The following is a 22029-nucleotide window of genomic DNA, read 5'->3' as shown; positions in this document are numbered from 1 at the left end:
GAAAACAAATTTAAAAAGGAAGAGCTATGAACAGCAATGTTAGTTAAAAAACCTAGTAGATTCACTGTTTAGCATGTTCAAATAATACAGAGCAGCCTTGAATAAAGAGAAAACATGTTGAGGTTAAGTCAGAACTGATGCTGATTAAACTCTGTATTACTCCAAAAACATTTCAATATGTTCAATTTTGGTGTGAATTTTGTATGCTAGAGTGAATATCTCTGAATAGATAAAACCAAGATAACCTCACCAATAATTACCTAGTGATTTTCCAATATCATTGATCCAATGCTCGCTTTGTTGAAGCTAAAATACCATACCAGAGGCAAAAAAACTGTAATCTGTACAAAATACAGCAAAAAGATTTCACGGAGACAGCACAACATGGTTTCCAGTTCCTACCAAGCCTGTTTTATTCAAGTCTTTGGTATTGGCAGCATTATATTACACATTATACAGTTATAACTAACAAGATTTTGATTTGACAGAATGATATGGCATGGAATCAAGACAAGTACAAATGTGTGTATTTAGCTTGGATATTTGAGACTAAACAAAATGCTAACTCATAGAAAAATAAAGCAGAAGCTCAGCATAGTGAGTTAGTTTAACAATGCATACATAAACATGGAAGTTAAACTCTAGTCTACCACTGTGTACAGCGCAGATACCCATCACATATGTATGCTTTGTTAAATAAGATCTCACCATGCAGGTGAATGGCTAGCTTCTGAGCAGCAACTTAAAATGTTACAGAAAGGCAACTGTACAATGCACTTAAAATCTCAACAATGCTGGCAAGGAGTGCTATTGCAGCCGACGTCACAGAAAATAGTGCTCTTAATCTCTGCAATTTGTAAGTCAACATAAGTTCAACTTCATTAATATAAATATATTTGAAATCACCTAAAAATGTTAAAAGACCCATTTGAAACCAATATACTTACGCCCCCGATTAAACTGGCCAATCTTCAATTTGTTTGGTCAAAGATACAACAAAGGAATGTCTTTTCTCATCCAGGATTCATTTCAAGTTTGAAATACATTTCCCTCTTGAAACATGCTTCACAAAATACTCTTTTTAAAATCTACATTTTATTTGACTCATAATTAATGCAAATGATAGTTTTGACAATGGACATAATTTTATGCTTAATTATTTTAAGGCAGTTGATTTGTTTCTTATTTCAAATGTGAATCCTACCATTAAGTCTATATATAAAACTTGTAACAACAATTTACATACATTATTCCTAGAATTTCATCCTTGCTTTTTAGCAATTTATATTTGCAAGTAATACCTTAGTATATTTATATCTGAGGGGTTACTGAGCAAAAGTGGTTAAATAACTGCGAGAGAGATGTTTACAAATTTGAATAAACAGTAACACAAAATACCTTGGGGTTTGATATATCTTGTAACATTTGTATGTAACAGTAAAAATTGTACTTTTCATAATCAAAAGGGAAAATTAATCTTAATTAATGTTTACTATTTTCATTTAATCCATATAGTGGTTTTCAATCCACATCTACAGCAAAGGGCTTTTGGTACAAACTATTATGACCACTATCGTATTGATAAAGTCATACATTAATCAAATAAAAATAGGCTACAAGAAAAAATTCAATCATTAGGAGCATAATTTTTAGTTTGCACAACCAGATGCAACAAGTCATTAAGAAAAACAATTGTGAAAAGGTCTGCTCCAATCTACATCAATGTTTTGCACACAGTATTTTGTGGAGAAAAGTAATTTATTTTGCAGCCTATACAATCTCAACAAAACATTTTTGGTATGTGTGCACTGCTGGGAAAAAAAATTGAAAAATAATCCAAATGACAGCTTATTTTTGTGGTAACCCCCCCCCCCCTTCCAACAGCAATTCTAATCTACCTTGCAGTTAATCCAGAATTTGAAAGATTTCTTTCAGTGTTGCTGTTCCTCAGTTTAGTTTTTTCTAATAATGAAGAAATCTAAAAAGGTATAAAGACAGCCAACACAATAAATAATGTACCTACTCATTTCTGTAAAACAAGTTACAAATACTACTACTGTATTTTGAATTCAGCATGCATAGATGTTTTAAGACCCCCCCCATCTTGAAAGCAGATTACACAGACATATTGAAGAGCAAATTGTAAATAAGTGAGGTAAGTGATATTCAGAATTACACTGAACAGAGTTTAAAAACATGGTTTATACAAGTGTATAGGGACAAATGTGGAGCACCAGAGTACAGCTTTGTTCTATTATACTGGAAAATGGTCTTGTAACAAAAGTTCCTCTTCCGTAAGTGAGCAATTTATTTAATATCATACTGAACAAGTTTTATTTAGGAACTACACTTTTCATATGATTCATAGAAGGGTATTTCAGTAATTACAGATCACTGATCTCCGAAATAAAATAATTTTGGTATTTCACTCTTTTGGTTCATGCAGTTCCTTTGCCGACATGGACTGAATTAAAAGTTTTTGACTGAGTTAGCCAAGTGATCTTCTAGCTCACATTCAAACCAACATTCTGTATTCATTATTGATTCAAAAATGACATTGCCTCTTTGTGCATTTTTGTGATTTGTTACATGTCGACAGGTGGACCCAGTGATCAGCTGATAATTACAGAAGAACATTTCTTAATCACAATGGCAATTGCACACTATAAACTTTTGAAGCTGTCAGTCACCAATGTTTTATTTAAACTGTATCCCTTTTAACATGAGCACACATCGAAAAGGCTCAGTAGAAGTGTACACTTTTGAGTTTGATGTTGGTTTAGGGAAGCTCTGTGGAGCACGAAGACATAGATTTGTGACTTTGTAATTTCATTTCTTGACAGGCGATGTGAGCATCAGGTAATACCAGTAAAAGAAAATGCACATCAACTTTTTTCAGTGACAGTATAAACACTCCCAAACCTGGTCCCAAAGCAGCTCATGATTGACATGGGTTAATCTGAACTCTAGTGCAAACACTGATACAATATGCAACCTGGATTTTCATCTTAAAAGTCACAACATCAGCAAATAATGACACTTTTGCCAGAAAAGAAAACCAAAAACTAATTTAGAAAATAAACTATATCTATGAACTATTAATCTTGAATTGTACATTTTAAGAAACACATTAAGAAATGATTAAATGAAGACTCGTCATTCTACTAAAACAGCCTGACCATCCTCCACATTATGCGCTGTCTCTGACAGAGGCTGATTTGTTTCTGTCACTTCACAAGCCTCCGAAGAGCCCTCCCCTTGCACTGTTGGTTGGCCTTCCATCAAAACAAACGTATCAGAGTTTTGGTTTTGGCATGAATGCCGAACAGCTTCACTAGCAGTTGAGAAGCTTTTGTCACAAAGATTGCACTTGTATGATTGACTTGATTGGCTTGTTGCTAGATACACTGGATCCATTAGTGACTGATTGGTTTCTTCTGAGGAACCTTCAGTGAGCATCACTTGCTTATTATCAACCATCATAAAGGTGTCAGAGTTCTGGTTAAGGCAAACATGCCTGGCAGCCTGATTGGCTCTACAGAATGTTTTATCACAGGTACTACATTTGTATGGTTTGCCTGTATGAATATACATATGCTCTCTCCAGTGACTTTTCTGGATGAATTTCCGTCCACAGATGGAGCACTCATATTTTCGCCTTTTTACCTCCCTATCATGATCCCCTAACTCTAAATTGTCAATGTCTGCAATGTCCGATGGGGGCGGTGTTTCAGCTTGCAGTTGGCTGTCTGCCATTGGTGAATCATTTTTCTGTTGTAGCTCACCGTCGCTAATTACCTCTGCTTCAGGCATTTCTTCAACTTCTTTTGCAGGTTTCCCAGATTCTATTAACTGTCCTAGCACATTCATTCCTGCTTGGCTGGTAACAGGAAGTGACATTCCCGTATGGAGCTGTAGGTGCTCACGCAGGCTGCTTCGTAAAGTAAACCTTCTGCCACAAAGATGACAAACGTAAAACTTGGGAAAACCGCTATTCCTTTTCATTATACTGGGCTTAACATGAGCTACTGCATGCATTCCAGGCTGTCCATCTAATAGAGGAATATTCTCACATCGATCTTCAGCTGCTGGAGGACCAGATGGAGAAGCCAATCCTAAAGGTGTTCCAGACGACTGCCCAATGTGCTGAGAAGGTTGAAGAATCTGTGCACTCTGGGGATGCTGGTGACCAGCTTCTGCACCTCGTTCTTGTTCTATTCGAGAAGGATGAGTATGTGTCCTGGGTTCTCGCCCAGACTTTTCTCCAGTTGCTGATAACCTATTTGGGGGTGTGGTTTGATTATCTGCAATTTGAATGCCATACAGAGAGGATGTCCATGCAAAAACTTGATCAGGGCGAGGAATGGCTCCATGGCTAGCTAAGCTGGCTTCTTGAACTAGTGGATATGCATGCAGAAATTTAATTCCCTGCTCAAGACGGACAGGATCAATAATCTGGGGTGCCATCTTTCCTGTGTACATTAAATGCAGGAGGTAGCTAAAAATATCTGGCTGAATATCCGTTGGTTTCAGTCGGACACAATCACTGTGAAAAAAAATAAATATTTACAAATACTAAACTCTCTGCAGTTTTCCTATGAAGTGTAACAAGCAAAACTCATATCCATCAAAATGAAAGAAATAATATAACTGGTGTGCAGTTTCTAACAATATTTACAAAACTCTAAAAATACTCCAGCAAAATGATACCAAAGACTAGCTACTCAAGTTAGTTGACAAAATTCAAAAGAAAAAGCTAAAAGGAACACTAGTGCCTTACAAAAAATTTCAATTAAAAGTGAAAGGTGATTCAAATTTATGTCTTCGTCCAGAGTCAATGGATAACTGAATGTTTTAAAAATAGCTAAAAAAAAAAGCTCTCAGAATCATACATATTTTAAGGAGAATTTCTTTAAAATATTTCAAGCAGAGAAGTGAAACTGGTTTATGGCTGAGAAACATTTGATGGGTTAAGTGGTCTTACACACTTTAAATTATTCTAATATTTCCCCCAAGTCCTCCAGATGAGCACAGCATAAGGAAAATACCAATATAACAAAGTAAAGTTAATGGCTCTCATAAATACTGTGCACCCTTTATAATGAAGCAAAGAGAAGTTGTCATCTTTACTGGTTAAAGTGTCAAAATATGTCAGAATCATTGATGCTTAAGGTGATCAAAATACACAGAAGACAGTAAATGAACATTCATGTTAATAGGTCTTCACTGAAATTGTTCATTTCTGATCTATAAAGGGAGGGGGGAGAGAAATCAAATCGGTTTGAGGACAGTTTTCAGGAATGAACGTAACATAACCCAAGGACTGCTCTACAATATCATCTGAAAGCTTCTACCCAATGTCTACACTTCAATGTATTTAGCAGGAGTTAATAAGCAACTCCCAAAATTAGAGTGTTTAATGAATTAAGCCTTGAACTTTCAATTTTATTTTTTATTACCCATCTCCAATCATCCTTTAGAAGGTACAGTGAGTGATCTTCTTGAACTGCTATAGCTTTCTGGTGAAGATGTTCCCACAGTCCTGTTGTGAAAGAAATTGCAGAATTTGGACCTAGAGATAATGAAGGACCTGCAATATATTTCCAAGTCTGGATGTTTTGAGATTTGAAGGGGAAGTTGCAGGTGGTGTTGATGATGCTCTGTACCTGTGGCCCTTGTCCTCCTCACTGGTATTAGTTAAGAGCTGGAAGGTAGGTTTGAGTAATCGAAGCAAATAACTGTAGTGCAGTTTGCAGACGGTTCACGTGCACCAGTGATTTGGTGGGGGGGGGGGGGGAGTGTAGTGAATGTTCAGGGTGTTAGATGGGCTGCTTTGTCCTGGAGAGCATCAAACAGCTGGAGAGTTAATGGAGTTAAACTCAGTCAGGCAAATGGAGAGTATTCAATTTAGCCCCTAACACTTGTTCTCATTCCTGCAAGATATTTAAAGGAACAGTTTGCATTCAAGTGGCATCTTTAAAGTTGTAAAATATATTAGGTATTTTACATAAGTATTATCAAGCAAAGATCGACATTTCATAACACTTAAAACTAATGGCCTTAAACTTAGAGGTTTTAGGAAATTAGCTAAAAAGAAGGTCAAGAGGTTTAGGGACTTGGCAGTAGAAAGCACCAGCAGTGGAGAAAACGAATGGGGTAATCACAAGTTGCATAGCTTTCCCGTTGAATCAGCCACCCATGGTGTGAGGCAGCTAGGTCAATGCTCTTGAACAATGCATGTGATAGATAAACTGCCAATAACCCTTCCAGACTCAGCACATTGGTCCAGCATGGGAGTTGGGAGGTATAATAAATCTGCCATAATGGAATGGGGGAGCAGACTCAAATGGGCTGAATTGCCTAATTCTGCTCCTATGTCTTATTCTATCACTGTATATCTCTGAAGTATTGTAGTATTCAAACAGTCCATAGAGGTACGGATGATAGGAAAAAGTAAATTTGTGTAGAATGCGTGATAATCTTTAAATTAACATCCTGATCCAAAGCATTACCTTGTTTGATGAATAAAAAGCATTTTGAAGTAATTGGAGAAAGAGGCAAGGACTGCTTTATGTGCTTTGAAATAGACATCACCTATAGCCACCGTACAGTCACAAAGGAAGCCAAACTCCCGCTGGGCATTGAGTTGTTGTAACAGAATCAAACCATGGTTAGCTAGTTCCATGTTTAGACCCTAGGAGGAGGTGGAAGAAAGGAATTGTATTAACGACAAATTAGAAATCAATTGAGCAGATAAAAGCTGTAATCATCATGTACTCCATTTAACTGTGCACTTATAAAATATAACAATTCAACCATTAACTATTTTAAAATGCACTCCTTAGTAATGAACAACTGGCACTTAATACTCAGGGGAATAGTTACTTGAAACTATGTGCAATAAGATAAAACTGAGTTTTAAGAGAAATTGCCTACCCTCATGAAATATTTATTGTTCTTCAAATAACTCCGATTCATACCAGTTAACAGTTGAAATAGGAAAAATACAATTTGAGCTTCTAGAGAATTCTTGGTGGAGGGGGGGAAGAGATGAAGTGAGTAGGGAGAGGGGGAGAGCGGGGAAGCCAACTTAATTTCAAAATATCAAAATAATGACTAGATCATAGGGTGTATCTGGATTTTCAGGAAGCTTTTGATAAGCTTTCACATGAGATTACTGAAGAACTGCGGACAGAAGTAAAGATATCTTAGTCAAGATAACAATTTTTGGGCTCCGTTGTGATCTCATCTGAAATTTTGTGTACTAAGATCATCAAGCTCTAAATTTTACTACTGGCAAAGTATTATGGGTCTAAAAATTTTACCACCAATCAATGACTATCTTGTGCTGTTTATACCAAGAGGCAAGTGTTTTACATCTCTAAGCAGTACACAGAGTCAGGTTTGGAAAACATGATACTTAGATGGAGATAAAATATAGGCCTACACAGTATATGGAAGTCACAGATTCAACATTAAAAAAAAAGATGCTATGTATTTATTGGTGCTTTTTCCTCTATGGTGTTGGCCGAATCAATTTAAATTCACAGCCTCAATAAATTCTAGCTCAACAGCATGTGTTTTAAAAACAGTTTAAGTAATGCACTGCTAATAATCAATTACATTGCTATGGCAATTTGGGATACCAAATTCTGCTCTGGTGTTTTAGAAGAAAAATATTTTTGTTTATTATTCCTTAACATTGAAAAAGATTGTTTTTATGATAAGAATATTTTCATTCCCCTTCCTTGTATTAGTGGATATATTCAAATCCTACCCAAGCCTAGTCACCGAATCATGTCTGATTCAGTCATGTCACAAAGCAAATCCTAAAGAATGGGTCTGAAGCAACCATGGTCCAGTCAGATTTTACACTTTTACCCAAGCGGGCTTCTAGTTCTCGCAGAAGTAGTGTCGTAGCTCTCAATAATGTATACTGTTCTCTAGAAAATAGCTTGAATATTTTTACAATTACCTCTTTTAGCTAAAGTCTGACTTCAACTGTAATTTCCGAACTCACCTTAAAAAGTTACCCTTCCTCAAAACTGTAGTCTGAACTATTATCCTAAACATCATTACTGGGAAGTTTTACTTTACCGATGTACTTAAAGATGTATTACATTAACTCTCATGATTAAGCAGTTAATTCACCCGTCTGACAACATAAAAACAAATTCAAACACCACCACTGCAGCTGTGAAGATTTAATTTCAGTTAAATAAACAGGGATTTTTAAAAAGTCGTTGCAACAGAGAAAACAGAATTATTGGATGATTGTAAAACCCATCGATGCCTTTCAGTGAAGGAAATCTGTCAAAGATGACGTATTAAGGGGAAAAGTTATAATCTTTTAAGTAACTATGAAAAAATATAATGTTTAAGGGAAAGAATAAACATTTAAAACACCTATTTTTCAAAAATAATTAATTCACCTATAAACATAGGAGTTCCAACAATGTGGTCAACTCTTAACTGACCTCTGAAATGGCCTGGCAAAGCAAAAAACATCATAACTCCCTACATTAAAACAGAAAATTGATAACAACGGACATACAACCAAACACCAAGGCATACTGTGAATAAGGGCATTAAGTTCAAAGTAAATTTATTATCAATGTACTGTATGTTACCATATACTACCTTGAGATTCATTTTCTTGCAGGCATTAAAGGAAAAAAATACAACAGAATTTTACGAAAAACTATACATAAACAAACACACACCACCATGCAAAAAGACAAACTATACAGATAAAAATAATACTGAGAACGAGTTGTAATGAGTCCATGAAGGTGAGTCTCTATGTCGTAAAATCTGTTCAGAGTAGTGTCACAGCAGTTCAGAGGCCTGCTGGTTATATGGTAATAACTGTTCCTAAACCTAGTGTTGTGGAACCTCAAGGCTTCTGTACCTCCTACCTGATGGTAGTACCAAGAAGAGGGCATGGCCTGGATGTTGGGCACTTTGATGATACAGTGGTGCTACAAAGATTGTGAACTCTGTAGAATTTTCTCTATTTCTGCATAAATATGACCCAAAATGTGATCAGATCTTAGTCGTAGTCATAGTTTATTGATCCCGGGGGAAATTAGTTTTCATTACAGTTGCACCATAAATAATTAAATAGTCATAAAACCATAAATAGTTAAATAGTAATATGTAAATTATGCCAGGAAATAAGTCCAGGGCCAGCCTATTGGCTCAGGGTGTCTGACCCTCCAAGAGAGGAGTTGTAAAGTTTGATGGCCACAGGCAGGAATGACTTGCTATGACGCTCTGTGTTGCACCTCAGTGGAATGAGTCTTTGGCTGAATGTACTCCTGTGCCCAACCAGTACATTATGTAGTGGATGGGAGACATTGTCCAAGATGGCATGCAACTTGGACAGCATCCTCTTTTCAGACACCACTGTCAGAGAGTCCAGTTCCATCCCCACAACATCACTGGCCTTACGAGAACCCCAATTAAATAAATAAAAGCATTATACTTGTTTGTTTGTTCGTTTGTTTATTTATTTATTTATTTATTGAGAAAATGATCCAATATTACATGTATTGGTAGCAAAAAGTATGTGAACCTTTGTTTTCAGTAACTGCTGTGATGCCCTTGTACAGCAATAACTTCAACCAGTAACTGACATTCAGTCTTGCACATCAGCTTGGAGGAATTTCATGCCATTTCTCCTTACAAAACTGCCTCAACTCTGAGATGTTGGTGGTCTTCCTTGCATGAACTGCCTGCTTCAGGTCCTTCCACATTTCTACAGGATTAAGGTCAGGATTTTGACTCAACCATTCCAAAACACAAATTTTCTTCTTTTTAAACCATTCCATCGTTGATTTACTCGTCTTTCGGATCATTGTCTTGTTGCATTATGCAACTTCTATTAAGCTTCAGGTGGCGAACTGCTACCCTGATATTCTCCTGTAAAATGTCTTGATACAATTTTGAATACATTGCTCCCTTAACAATTGCAAGCTGTCCAGGCCCCGAGGCAGCAAAGTAGTCCCATACCACGATGCTCCTTCTACCATGCTTCACAGTCAGGATGAGGTTTTGTTGGTGTGCAGTGCCCTTTTTCCTCCAAACATGGAGCCTGCCAATAAGTTCAACTTTTGTCTCATCTGTCCACAGAACATTGTCCCAGAAACGTTATAGTACATCCAGGTGGTCTTTTGCAAACTTGAGACATGCAGCAAATTTTTTTTTTGGAGAGCAGTGCTTTCTTCCGCAGTGCCGTTCCATGAACACCATTCATGTTTAGTGTTTTCCTCATAGTGGACACATGAACAGAGACTTTAATAAGTCTTTTGCTGTTACCCATGGGTTCTTTTTCACCTCCTCCAGCATTGCACATGGTGTGATCTTTGCAAGATACCCACTCTTAGGGAGAGTAGCAACAGTACTGAGTTTCCACCCATTTATAAACAATTTCTCTTACTGTGAACTGATTAACACTCAGGTCTTTAGAAATGCCTTTGTAGCCTTTTCCAGCTTCAAACATCTCTACAATTCTTCTTTAAACATGCTCTGAAAGTTGTTTTGATCAAGGTATGGTGCACATAAACAGATCTTGTGTGTGTCTTTTTACAGGGCAGGCCACCTCTACAACCCACACCTCCAATCCTCATCTCATTGACTGGAACACCTGAGTCCAAATAGCCTTTATAGAAATCATTACCCCAGAGGTTCACATACCTTTCCCAACAGCTACATGTAATATTGGATCATTTTTCCTTCAATAAATAAAGTATAATGTTTTTCATGGTATTTATTTAATTGGTTTCTCTTTATCTAGTTTTAGCACTTAAGACCTAATCACATTTTAGGTCATTATTGTGCAGAAATAGAGAAAATTCTACATGGTTCACAAACTTTCTAGCACCATGGTAGATGCTGGTTTCATGTGGGTAGTACTCCATGCAAATGTACTCAACAGGAAAGACTATTTCTGTGATGGTCTGAGCTCTATCCACCATTTATTGTAGCTTTCTACAGCACAGTACAGGCCCTTCTGCTCATGTTTTGCAGACTTGTTAAACCTACTCCAAGATGAACTTCATCCTCCCACATAATCCGCCAATTTTTTTTCATCAACGTGCCTTTCTATATAACATTGACTATTAAGCAGGAGCTAAACACCTATGACCCAACCAATGAATACTACCTCTATTTTTGCACTACTTACTTACATTTTTAAATATATATTTCTTGAGGCTAAATGACAATTATCATATTTCCTTATGACATGATAGAAATGAGAACTATTACAGAACTATTATTTGTACTGAACTACCATTGTATAACTGATGCAAACCAGTTTTAAAAATGCATACAGGGAAAGACAAGTATGTATGTGCAGACCACATACATTATGTGCAGACCACATACATTAAGTGCAGACCACATACATTAAGTGCTGCAAGTATGGATCACTATGGCAATAGGGGTGCCATGCTTATGTTCTTCAAATTATCGCAAACCATTACAGCATGACCACGATAAATTAGGGCCTCAAAAGTTCCCCTATTTTAAATTCTTTTTCTGCTTTATTTCATTCTCTTTCCCACATAAAGGTTCTAACTCTCTGGTGCAGCATTCTATGGTCTAGCAACTCATGATCCAGCACATTTTGTACTAATTAATTATTTCTAATTAAAATCTAATCAGTATATAAAATCAACCAAGATTTGTACCAATCTATACCTAATCAACCTACCATTACAACTTTTGCAATCTCAGCCGAGTGATCTTAACTTGTAGAAAAATCAGGTTACGGACAGTTCTTTTAATTCTCAGTATACAGGGAGTGCCTAAAAGAACAGTGTTAAAAAGGACAATTCTGCTCAGAGGAAGATGATGCAGGTGCAATTTCAGTGGTTCAGCATTGGTCAGACCCCAAGGTTCTAGTCATGAGAGTTCCAATCTGTACCACAATAAAATTCTGCATTGTTGGGCCTCTCATAGATGAGTTAAATATCAGTTAGCTTCACAAACTTTTTAAAAATCTATGCTACAACCTTTCATATTCAATGGGAATAAACTCCAAATTTTAAAGTTTATTATTCAGATAGGTGACTTCTCATTTCTAGTGTCATTCATGTAAAGATTTACAGTACCATTTTTGTGGTTCTAACAGTTCCTATTTTGGGTATCCTGAGCTGAACAAACTAGTCTGTGGATATCAATTTACTGTACAAGTTTGAAGATATTTGCATTCACCTTTTTAAAAAAAACATAATACTATCTCAATTTACCTGAAACATTCTTCTCCTATCTCACTACAGAGTAACATCTGGCTTACTTGTCACCCCAGCCAGTAGCATATCTCAAACCCATACCTTCTGTTCTTAATTTGAACAAAAATCTGCATACGTCCCAAAGGCAAGCTCAATCCAATAACCCAAAACTTAGATTACCATTTTGCTTTCTGCTGCTCAGACATCCCTCTATCCAGGTCACTGATTTCCCTCTAATTTTAAATACCTAAATTATCATAAACTATATCCTATCAAATACTTGCTGAAAATGCAGTTTCACATTCCATTTATACAATTTTGTTTTAGTCATAGTCATACTTTATTGATCCCGGGGGAAATTGGTTTTATTGATAACAAAATAAAATTAGTCCCACCCTTTACAAATCAATGCTAAAATACCCTGGTTAGTGTGCACATTATGTTCAGTAAGTAATGACAACAATTATTGAAATTATAGAAATTAACTGTCTGTACATGACATGTGCAGTAAATTATTAAAACACTAATCCAACAATATTTGATATTTTTTTATTTTCTTGGTGCTTATGGGCTACAAATCAAAAATTTTCAACTTGGATGGTATCAACCTTATGGTAAAGCTTTCCAAATCAGTGCATTATCACTTTATGCTCTTCCTTGTATCAAGTGTGCTGACATTAATAAAAGATGATAAACTGAAACTTAGATTTTGTGATACAGAACAACACACAACCAGTTGGGGGCACTGATATACTAGAAACTAATTATGTTTTTCTTCTTTGGTCAACTCAATAAAGACAAAGAAAATCAGATATTTGCAGTGTATTTGTGGGAATTTTATCTTAAGAGTTATGAATACTATGGAACAAGCAAATTCACCCATTACCTAAGTAAACACTTGTATAAACTACAGTACTCATACGCTATTGTAATCTGTATACAGAAACAAATGATTTATCTATTTTGCTAATGTTCATTTGCACTCCAACAAATCAGGCCAAACATTGCCAACAATATAACAGTAATATTCTAAGATGAGGAAGGATTAGGTTTTGTTCAATTGCCAATCTAGAAAATAGCAAAAACATTAAATAACATTGACAATTACACAAAAGTAAACATACTACAGAATCATTTTCTAAAAAGTATTCTTTGCTTGCTCAAAAGTCACGTCTGGCTATTGCCAGAGTACTGAGAGCTAGAAGTCTTCCCCAATTTATAAACACCCAGCTTATGTATAACCCATATACAGTGCCCTGTAAAAGTATTCAGTCCCCCACCCTTTGTGACATGAGTTTTACAAACAGGGATTTTGATCAATTTAACCGAGAATTTTTATTTATGAATCACATGCTCCTTTCTCCCTCCACAGTATAGCCTCAAAACAGGGAAAACTGTAAAGCATAAAAAACTAAAAATTCAAAAACTGTTATGTCAGTTCAAAAGCATTCACCCCCCCTTGCTCAATACTTAGTTCAGCCACCTCTTGCAACTATTACAGTTAGAAGTCTTTTTCAGTAAGTCTCTATTAGCTTTGCACATGATGGAGCAAGATTTGCCCATTCCTCCTTGCAAAGTTGCTCAAGCTGTAGCAGGTTAGTTGGGGAGAGACAGTGGAAGCAATCTTGAGGACTTGCTAGAGATGTTCAATCGGGCTAAGGTCAAGACAGACTGGGCCACTCAACAACATCAATTTTCTTCATTTGAAACCACTCCACGGTTGCTCTGACAGTGTGCTTTGGGTTGTCGTCTGGCTGAAAGACAAACTTCCTCCCCAGTTTAAGCTTTCTGGCAGAGGCTAGCAGATTTTTTATCCAGGATCTCTCTATAATTAGCAGAATTCATCTTCCCATCAATCCATTTTCAATGGACTGGCTCTAATCTGTTTTCTCTTCACTTTGGGTCAGTCGATATTAAGATAAATTTCTGAGCCCACTAATTTAAGCAACAAAGCAACGGGAAAATAAAACACCAGTATTTAGTATCAAATTCAAACACAAGATATAGCCCAATCCTCTTACCCTTGTCTCAAATGGAATTCAGTTTACGTACATTTGAAGAATTCTCTTCCAGTTTAACCTTCTAACCAGTTTACACTATATACCAGAAAACTTCTAAGAGCACAGGAATATGAGGATTTCCCACCCAGCCTCTCAAGCCTGCTTCATCATTCGATATAATCAAAGCTGATCAACTCTGTGAGACCATGAGACACAGGAGCAAAGTTAGGCCGTTTGGCCCATTGAGTCTGCTATGAAATTCTATCAGCTGATTTATTAGGTTATTCAATCCCATTCTCTTACCTGGTCCCCATGATCTTTAACACCCTTACTAATCAAGAATATAGCAACCTCTGCTTTAAATATACTCAATGATTTGACCTTCACAGCCATCTGCAGCAATGAATTCCAGATTCACCATCCTCTGGCTAAAGAAAATCCTGTTCTAAAGGGATGTCCTTCAATTCTGAGGCTGTGCCCTCTGGTCCTAGACACACCCCACCCTTTACAGGAAACATCCTCTCCACATCTATACTATCTAGGCAGTTCAATATTTGATAGGTTTCAATGAGATCCTTCCACCCCCCCACCCCATTCTTTTACACTCCAGTGAGTACAGGCCCAGAGTCATCAAACGCTTTTCATGTTAACCTTTTTATTCCCAAGATCATTCTTGTGAATGTCCCCGGACCCTTTCCAATACCAGCACATCATTTCTAAGAGGCCCAAAACTGCTCACAATATTCCAAGTGCAGTCTGACCAATACCTTATAAAGCCTCAGCAGGTCACCCCTTAGGCAAGGTGTAGCATCTGCTTAGACAACCCCCCACAAAATTAGGATCACATGAATCCATGGGAGCAGCTGGTGCACATCAGAAGTCCTGGTTATGTGAACACTGAATTGTATTGATATTGGCTGGGGTCTTGTAAAGACACTGCCCAGATTAAGGCAGTGACAAACCACTACTGTAGAATTTGCCCAAAACAATCATGTTCATAGACCATGATCGCCCATATCTCTGTGGTAGAGAAATCAAGATAGTCACCACTTTCAGCTTTGAATTCCTTCATCGGGAATTATATCATCACACAGAACAAAAGACTCCCCAAAACATCTCACTTCTATTTCTGATGCTAGGTTTTAACTCATGGACTAGATGGGCCAAAGGTCCTGTTTCCGTGCTGTAGTGTTCTATGACTCTAGGCATTAGCCATTCAACCCAATTTGCCTTATTGCCTTCTTTTTTCAATAGCTGTCTTGAAGATACTCAGCAACTGAGCATCTATAGTCTTTTGGATAGAGGGTTCCAAAGATTTAGCACTTTGCATAAAGCAATTTTTGTCTCTTGCTTGTCAGCTACTTGAGTGTGATGTCCTGGTTGCTGGGGAGGGGAGTTATCCCTGTCTATATTGTGAAGCGTGTAAGCATTTTCAGTGAAGTTTTCTCTTATTTTAGAGGTGTATGAACCTGGACTGCTTTATGTGTCATTTGCCTAATCCTCCATTAGGGCTGTATAGTCTGGAAGCATGCTGCCCAACTAGCTCCCAATTGTACCAATTCATTTTGGTTTCCCAAAATTCCTTTCAACTCTCCCCAAAGGGCTAAAATAGAGTGGCCATAGAGATGTTTCCAATAGTAGGAGAATCTCAGACCAGAGTGCACAGCTTCAAAATAAGGCAAGGTTATTTTTGTTTAAGCCATTGGTGGTGAATCTGTGGGATTTAATGCCACAAACAAATGGGGAGGCTCTATCATGGTGTATATTTAAAACAAAAGTTGATAGTTTCTTGATCAGTAAGGTTGTCAAAGATTACAGGGAGAAGGCAGGACAATGGGGTTGAGAGAGAAAATAGATCAACCATAATCACATGGTGGAGCAGACTCAATGGCCTTTATGGCTATTATCTCCCCCTACTCCACAGAGGCCTCTCGTTCCTCCAGCAGATTGTTTATTGCTCCAGATTCAAGCATCTGTGGTCTTGTATCTTCAATTTACACAAGACACCTTCCACCAGCACTCAGGAACCTGAGAATAGCGTTAACTCAAACCTAGGTTTCACAGACTAAATGATGAAATCCCCACCTTAAAATAACACTTCAGTCTTCAAAGGAGTTATTTAATGAAAAATATTTTTAGTAGAATTCTCTTCACAGAAGCCAACCTGAACTCCAATTTAAATTTTATAACTTCTCCTTTCATAGAAATGCATGGCTAATTTCTATACCTGGCATCTGAATATGGCTTTTCATGTCCCCAATGCCCAGTGAAGTAGGTTGCTTGTAGGAAGCTCAGTATGAATAATGTCACTGCCACATCCTGCATGATGTTACCACATGCAGCTGCCCCCTGCTGTCCTACTTAGAATGGCAGCAGACTTGGCATTTCCATTCCAGTACAACAAAGTGTGGGATTATTTCATTATATTTAACTTTGTTTGAGTTACTTTAATAACATCTAGTGCTTTATGAAAAATGATGTACATTAATTATTCTCCTTTAAACTTCTCTACTGGAAATTACATTAAACAATCTTGATAAGTCATCGCTTAAAAATCACAACAGAATAAAGTGGAAGGGCATATACCAAATCCGACCTGAGGCCGAAAACATCTGTCAGCTCTTCAAGTTAGCTGGCGGATTGCAATTAGGGTCACGTTCCAGATGAAAAAGACCCTCTACACACGTAGAGATGTGATTCTCCTGCAAAGTATGGTCGTACCTGTAGCACATATTACATGGATTAACAAAATGTAACTATTTTTATAATGAGTAATGATGTAGAATAGCAGTTTCATTTCACAATGTCTCAAGTCAAAATTAACAGATTTTTATAGTAAATATGATTAAGTGATACAATACAATTTTAGTATCACTCCTGAAAAAAGTGGTTATGTGAATATCTCCACACTTATTTTGCACTATTTAATTTTGTAATTTATAGTAATGTTTATCTTTGTGCCATACTATCAATGCAAAACAAATTTCACATCATAGAAATCAATATCTGAATCCAATACACCCAATTTTAGAGTAGTCACTTTCTTTAAGTTTAGAGATCATGAAGTCATGTGCATACTATTTACCTGAAATCAATATAATCACAGGCAATGAAAAGCAGAAATTATTTAGAATGCCCTGTGGATCAGGCAGTGTGGAGAACACAAAAATAAAATCTTTGTTCAAAGTATTGATTACAGATCAAACTGAAACAATTAATTGTTTCTCTCCAAAACTGCTGCATTTTGTTTCTTTACATTCAAATCTTGCAACAGGATTATAGAGTATCCTTATCCACTAGTTGGAATTGTCTTGATGCAATTCTTTCATTAAATTGAAATCTAATACATTTACCTATAAAATACAACTTTAAAAAAACTAGTTTAAATCAAATTTTGCCTGTAATCTTGATTTACACTGTACCAATAGGATATCAATATTTAAGTTTCCTGAAAATTAGTCATTTGGAAACTATTGAACGACAGTTAAATCTGGCATTGTACACTGAGACTGCGCTTCTGTTAACAGGCTTTGTTTTTATCCCTTAACTGGGAGGAGAAATAAAAATTCAAGTTACTCAAAACAGGGCAGAAACTAACACTGGGGTGGTAGTGGTGAAGGGAATTAAAAGATATATTTGTATTCATTACAGCAGATCGGTGTACAAGTTGTACTACTAAAACGAAGGGACACAAAGGACCACTGATGCTGGAATCTGGAGCAACAACCAAGATGATGGAGGAACTCAGCGGGACAGACAGCATCTGTGGAGGGAACCCTGCATATGGACTGATCATCTCCCTCCATAGATACTGCATGAACCGCCGACTCCCTCCAGTTTTTTGCAAGACACTCTTTCTGTTCATTTCGGCAGATCGGTGTACAACTTCCATTTAATGTCTGTAACATTACACCAGCATGGGCTCCGAAAGTGCGACTTAAACACCCCCACCCCAACTTTAGCCGCAGTAAGTTTATTGAAAGCGGTAAGGAAGAAGTCGGCAAAGAACGCGAGGGTTAAATGCAAACAAAAAAAGGAAAGCAAACTGGCAGCGGGATGAAAACAGCGCGCCAACGTGCCCATATTAGAATAATTTCAAAGAGGGAGTGAGGATGAAGTGTGGAATCAAAGTAAAAGTCAGCAGGCACGCCGCAGAAACGCCCGCCGACCAGGTATCCGGTTTCACTCATTCACACAAGCGGGAAGCGGCGCTCCATTTTGGTGGCGGGGCCGCAGGTCAGAAGAGGACGGAACGGGAGAGAGGACTTGTTGGCGCCGTGAGCCGCTGCCCCCACCCACCACCCCGCCCCGCCCCGCCCCGCCCCAACAGTTCCGCCCGCATCCCAGCCGGGGAAGTGGTGGCGCTGTAGCTCAACGTCCCCTCCTTCCCTCCCCCACACGCTCCGTGTGACCGGATGAGCGCGGCCCCCGCTTCCGCACCTTCTGCATCGGGGACAAAGGGAGTCGCAGCGGCCCTCAGCCCGGACCCGCGCTCACGCACCGACGACCCCTAACCCTCCTTCCCTTTCCTCACACCGCGGCTCACCCGGGCCGGCTCACGAAAGCCGCTAGCCCACGTCCGTAGCGCGGGCCTAGGCGGCCTGCTTCAACCCAGCCCCCGGCCGGCGTTACTTCCCTCCCCCCCACCCCCCCAACATGCACACGCGCCCCCCTCCTCCGTTACCGACCTCTCTTCCTGGTCCGTACGGTGCTGAGATGCTATTTTAAGTCTCTTTGCGTGAGGCAGCCTCTTTGTTCCGTCTCCCCGTTCCCCCGTCTGCGCCGCACCGACCAGGGACCGCGCCGCCGCCCGCCCGCCGCCTTCCTCGCGAACCCAACTGCCAAACGGTTGCTGCACGTCCCGTTACGTTCGCCGTCACATGACCGGAGTGGGCTGAGAGCTCCCGGGGCGCTGAGGCGGCGCGAGGCGAGGCTCAGCTCAGGGCGCGCGAGGCGGCGCCGGCTGGTGACCAGCCAACCGGGAACGGCCGGTCCATCCGCTATGCAGCAGACTGCAAACCCCCACCAAGTAGCATCGGACACCCCCTCCACCACCGATGCAACCGGGGTATTGCCGCCTTCCCGGTGTAACGAAGGAGATAAATCCGGTCCCAGCCATGTTCCTGCATTGCACACCCACCTCCTCTTTTCTCCATCTCCTGTATTTTCTTTTTATATGCGTAAATATTTTCCAACCGGGTCACCACCCGTTTTTTTTCAGAAAACAAATTAATGTACCGGCATAGCCACATTTCCTGCTGCAATGCATCTTGCTCTCCCCACCCCCTTCCCTTAAGGTTCAACGAATATACCGTTTTTTTAACTAAAGCCCTAACTTTTAAACCAAACTTTTATACGTGTTTACTACAAGGAAAAAGTTAACTTGATTCTGAGCTTGTCCCTTTATACGTGGATATATTAATATATTTAATAGCAATTTAACTCTTTTTGAAGTGGCGACCCGTCCGCAGCAGTAATCCAAGGTCATTTGGTAGCATGCTATCCAAATATGGTAGAGAGACGATTACATTTTAAGCATGCGGGGGAAATAGATGGGGTCAGGCACTTAAAAATGCAAACTCCGCTGATAGCATTGCAACGAGCATAACTCGGCAGGGGTCAGTTAGCGTTCGGTGGCTCCTTTTAATTATGTTAATTTATGGAGTTGTTTAAGATCTAAGGATACTGATTTTATTTTCTTATCCTCTGAGGACGTTTCTTTTATTTTCAGAATAAGAAAACGATGTATTTGCGGGATCGGAGAGAAACTGCTTTCCTTTATTGTGTGTGCCAGCAATACTTCGTATAAATTATTGGCATAAGGCGGTAATAATCGTCAACGGAGAGGTCCTTACGTTCAGTAGACTGTGTGTAGCAGCTCTCCTTAGCTTCAGGGCTTTTAAAGTGCTGTGGGGGCAGCTGGATGGAGACATTTTGTGAAGTAGAAGCAGGAATTTAATGCGCTGACCATAACCTCTCATTCCACTGCTGATGTCATTAGGGTCCATGCACAAAATGTCTGCGTTTGCAATACGCCTTTGACCAGGAGTTTGAAAGCAAATGCAGGCTCCAAAAAGAAGTTGGAGTTAATTGTATCACCTAGTCCCCTTTGTGATTGTTGAGGGAAATTCACCAGTGTGTTTATGAATGTAAAAATAAATGCAAGCATTGAGATTTAGTGTGAAATGCTGATCATCCATCTTATTAAAGATACAGGATACTTTTCTGGCCCTGTTTACGAGATTGCTTCCTTTGACCAGATTTAGTATTAAGGAATTTAGACATGGTGGGGAGCGCTGTATTCAGAATTAGAATCATTTAATATTAATAGCGTACTGTCCATTGTGAAATTTATTTGCAATACATAATACTAATAATAAATTACAGTAAGAAATATGTTAAGTAAGTACACATCGAGAGAACAAAGAAAAACAATAGGTAATGTATGTCAGTTCATTGTCCATTCAGAAATCTGATGGCGGAAGGGAAGAAGCTGTTCAAAAAACGTTGAGTGTGTGTCTTCAGGCTCCTGTACTTCCTTGATGGTAGCAATGAGAAAACGGCAAGTCCTTGGTAATGGGGGTCCTGAGGCATTGCCTTTTGAGGATATGCTCGGAACTCGGGAGACTAGTGCCCAGATGGAGCTGGCTGAGCTTGCAACTTCCTGCAGCTTTTTCCGATCCCGTGCAGTGGCCCCTCCATATCAGACAGTGATGCAGCCAGTCAGAATGCTCTCCAGGATACATCTGTAGAGATTTGCGAGAGCCTTTGGTGACATACCAATTCTCCTCAAACTGCTAATGAAATATAGCCGCTGTCGTGCCTGCTTTGTAATTGCATCAATATGTTGGGTTGAGGATAGATTCTCAGAGATGTTGACACCTGGGAACTTGAAACTACACACCCTTTCCACTGCTGTTCCCCAATTTCTGCTTCTTGAAGTTCACAATCAGTTCCTTGGTCTTACTGATGTTGAGTGCATGGTTGTCGCCACACCCCTCAGACAATTGATCCATCCTCACCACCAGCAGAAAGTCTGCCAACCGTGGTTGTGTTATCAGCAGATATATAGATGGCGTTTGAGCTGTGCCTAGCAACACAGTCGCCAGTGTGGAGAGGTTAAAGCGGTTGGGACAAGCACACCTCCTTGAGGTGCGCTAGTTTTGATTGTTAGCAAGGAGGAGGAGATGTTATTTCTGATCCACACTTTCTGTGGTCTGGTGAGGAAGTCAAGGATCCAGTTGCAGAAGGAAGTACAGAAGGCACAGGTTTTGGAGCTTGAAGATAGGATGGTGTTGAATGCTGAGCTGACGTCAGTAAACAGCAGCCTGATGTAGTTATTGCTATTGTCCAGGTGATTGGAGGCCAAGTGGAGAGCCAGTGAGATTGCATCCACTGTAGACCTATTGTAGCGTGGTACTGGATGACCGGCAGCAAGTAAACAGGACTGCCTCTTGTGCAATACTTGTTTGGAGGAATGGTCTGGTACAGCTATTAATGATGAAAGAACCAACAACCACAAATTCTGTTACTGATTAGAAATGCAACATAAACTGACTTGTCCACCATAAGGCTGGCAAATGATCAGAAGACAATATTTTCTTTGTTTCTCTCTTTCCCTTTGTCCCCTTCCTCTCTGTTTCTTTTCCTCACAGTTTTAGATTCCTCGTGGCCTCCACTGACTGCTATGCCAACATTTCAAATATCAAGTGCTATTCCAGCAGTAATAACTGCAAGTGTAGGCCACCTATTAGATATACATTCAATTGCCTTGGTAATGGCAATGTGGA

General features: G+C 39.0%; 1 protein-coding gene across 4 annotated transcripts; it reads right to left on the bottom strand.

Annotated features, from left to right (window-relative positions):
* Positions 1–281: 281 nt before the first annotated feature.
* On the bottom strand, positions 282–19545 carry LOC134350709 (zinc finger and BTB domain-containing protein 2-like). Of its 4 annotated transcripts, none has more exons than XM_063056296.1 (4): positions 18928–19370; positions 16826–16960; positions 6513–6694; positions 282–4546 (listed from the first exon to the last, which is right to left on the bottom strand). In XM_063056296.1, the coding sequence occupies exons 3-4, from the start codon at positions 6683–6685 to the stop codon at positions 3157–3159; spliced, it is 1563 nt and encodes a 520-aa protein (XP_062912366.1). In that variant the 5' UTR covers positions 6686–6694; positions 16826–16960; positions 18928–19370; the 3' UTR covers positions 282–3156. The 4 variants fall into 4 exon arrangements, with proteins under 4 accessions (XP_062912366.1, XP_062912367.1, XP_062912365.1 ...); XM_063056294.1 differs by having other exon boundaries at positions 283–4546; positions 16836–16960; XM_063056297.1 differs by lacking the exons at positions 16826–16960; positions 18928–19370 and adding an exon at positions 19380–19545.
* Between the last annotated feature and the right edge of the window lie 2484 nt (positions 19546–22029).

The sequence above is a fragment of the Mobula hypostoma genome, chromosome 8 (genome assembly GCF_963921235.1).
Source record: "Mobula hypostoma chromosome 8, sMobHyp1.1, whole genome shotgun sequence".
NCBI lineage: Eukaryota > Metazoa > Chordata > Chondrichthyes > Myliobatiformes > Myliobatidae > Mobula > Mobula hypostoma.
The sequence above is the reverse complement of the archived record's forward strand: the minus strand, read 5'-3'. Positions and strand labels throughout refer to the sequence as shown.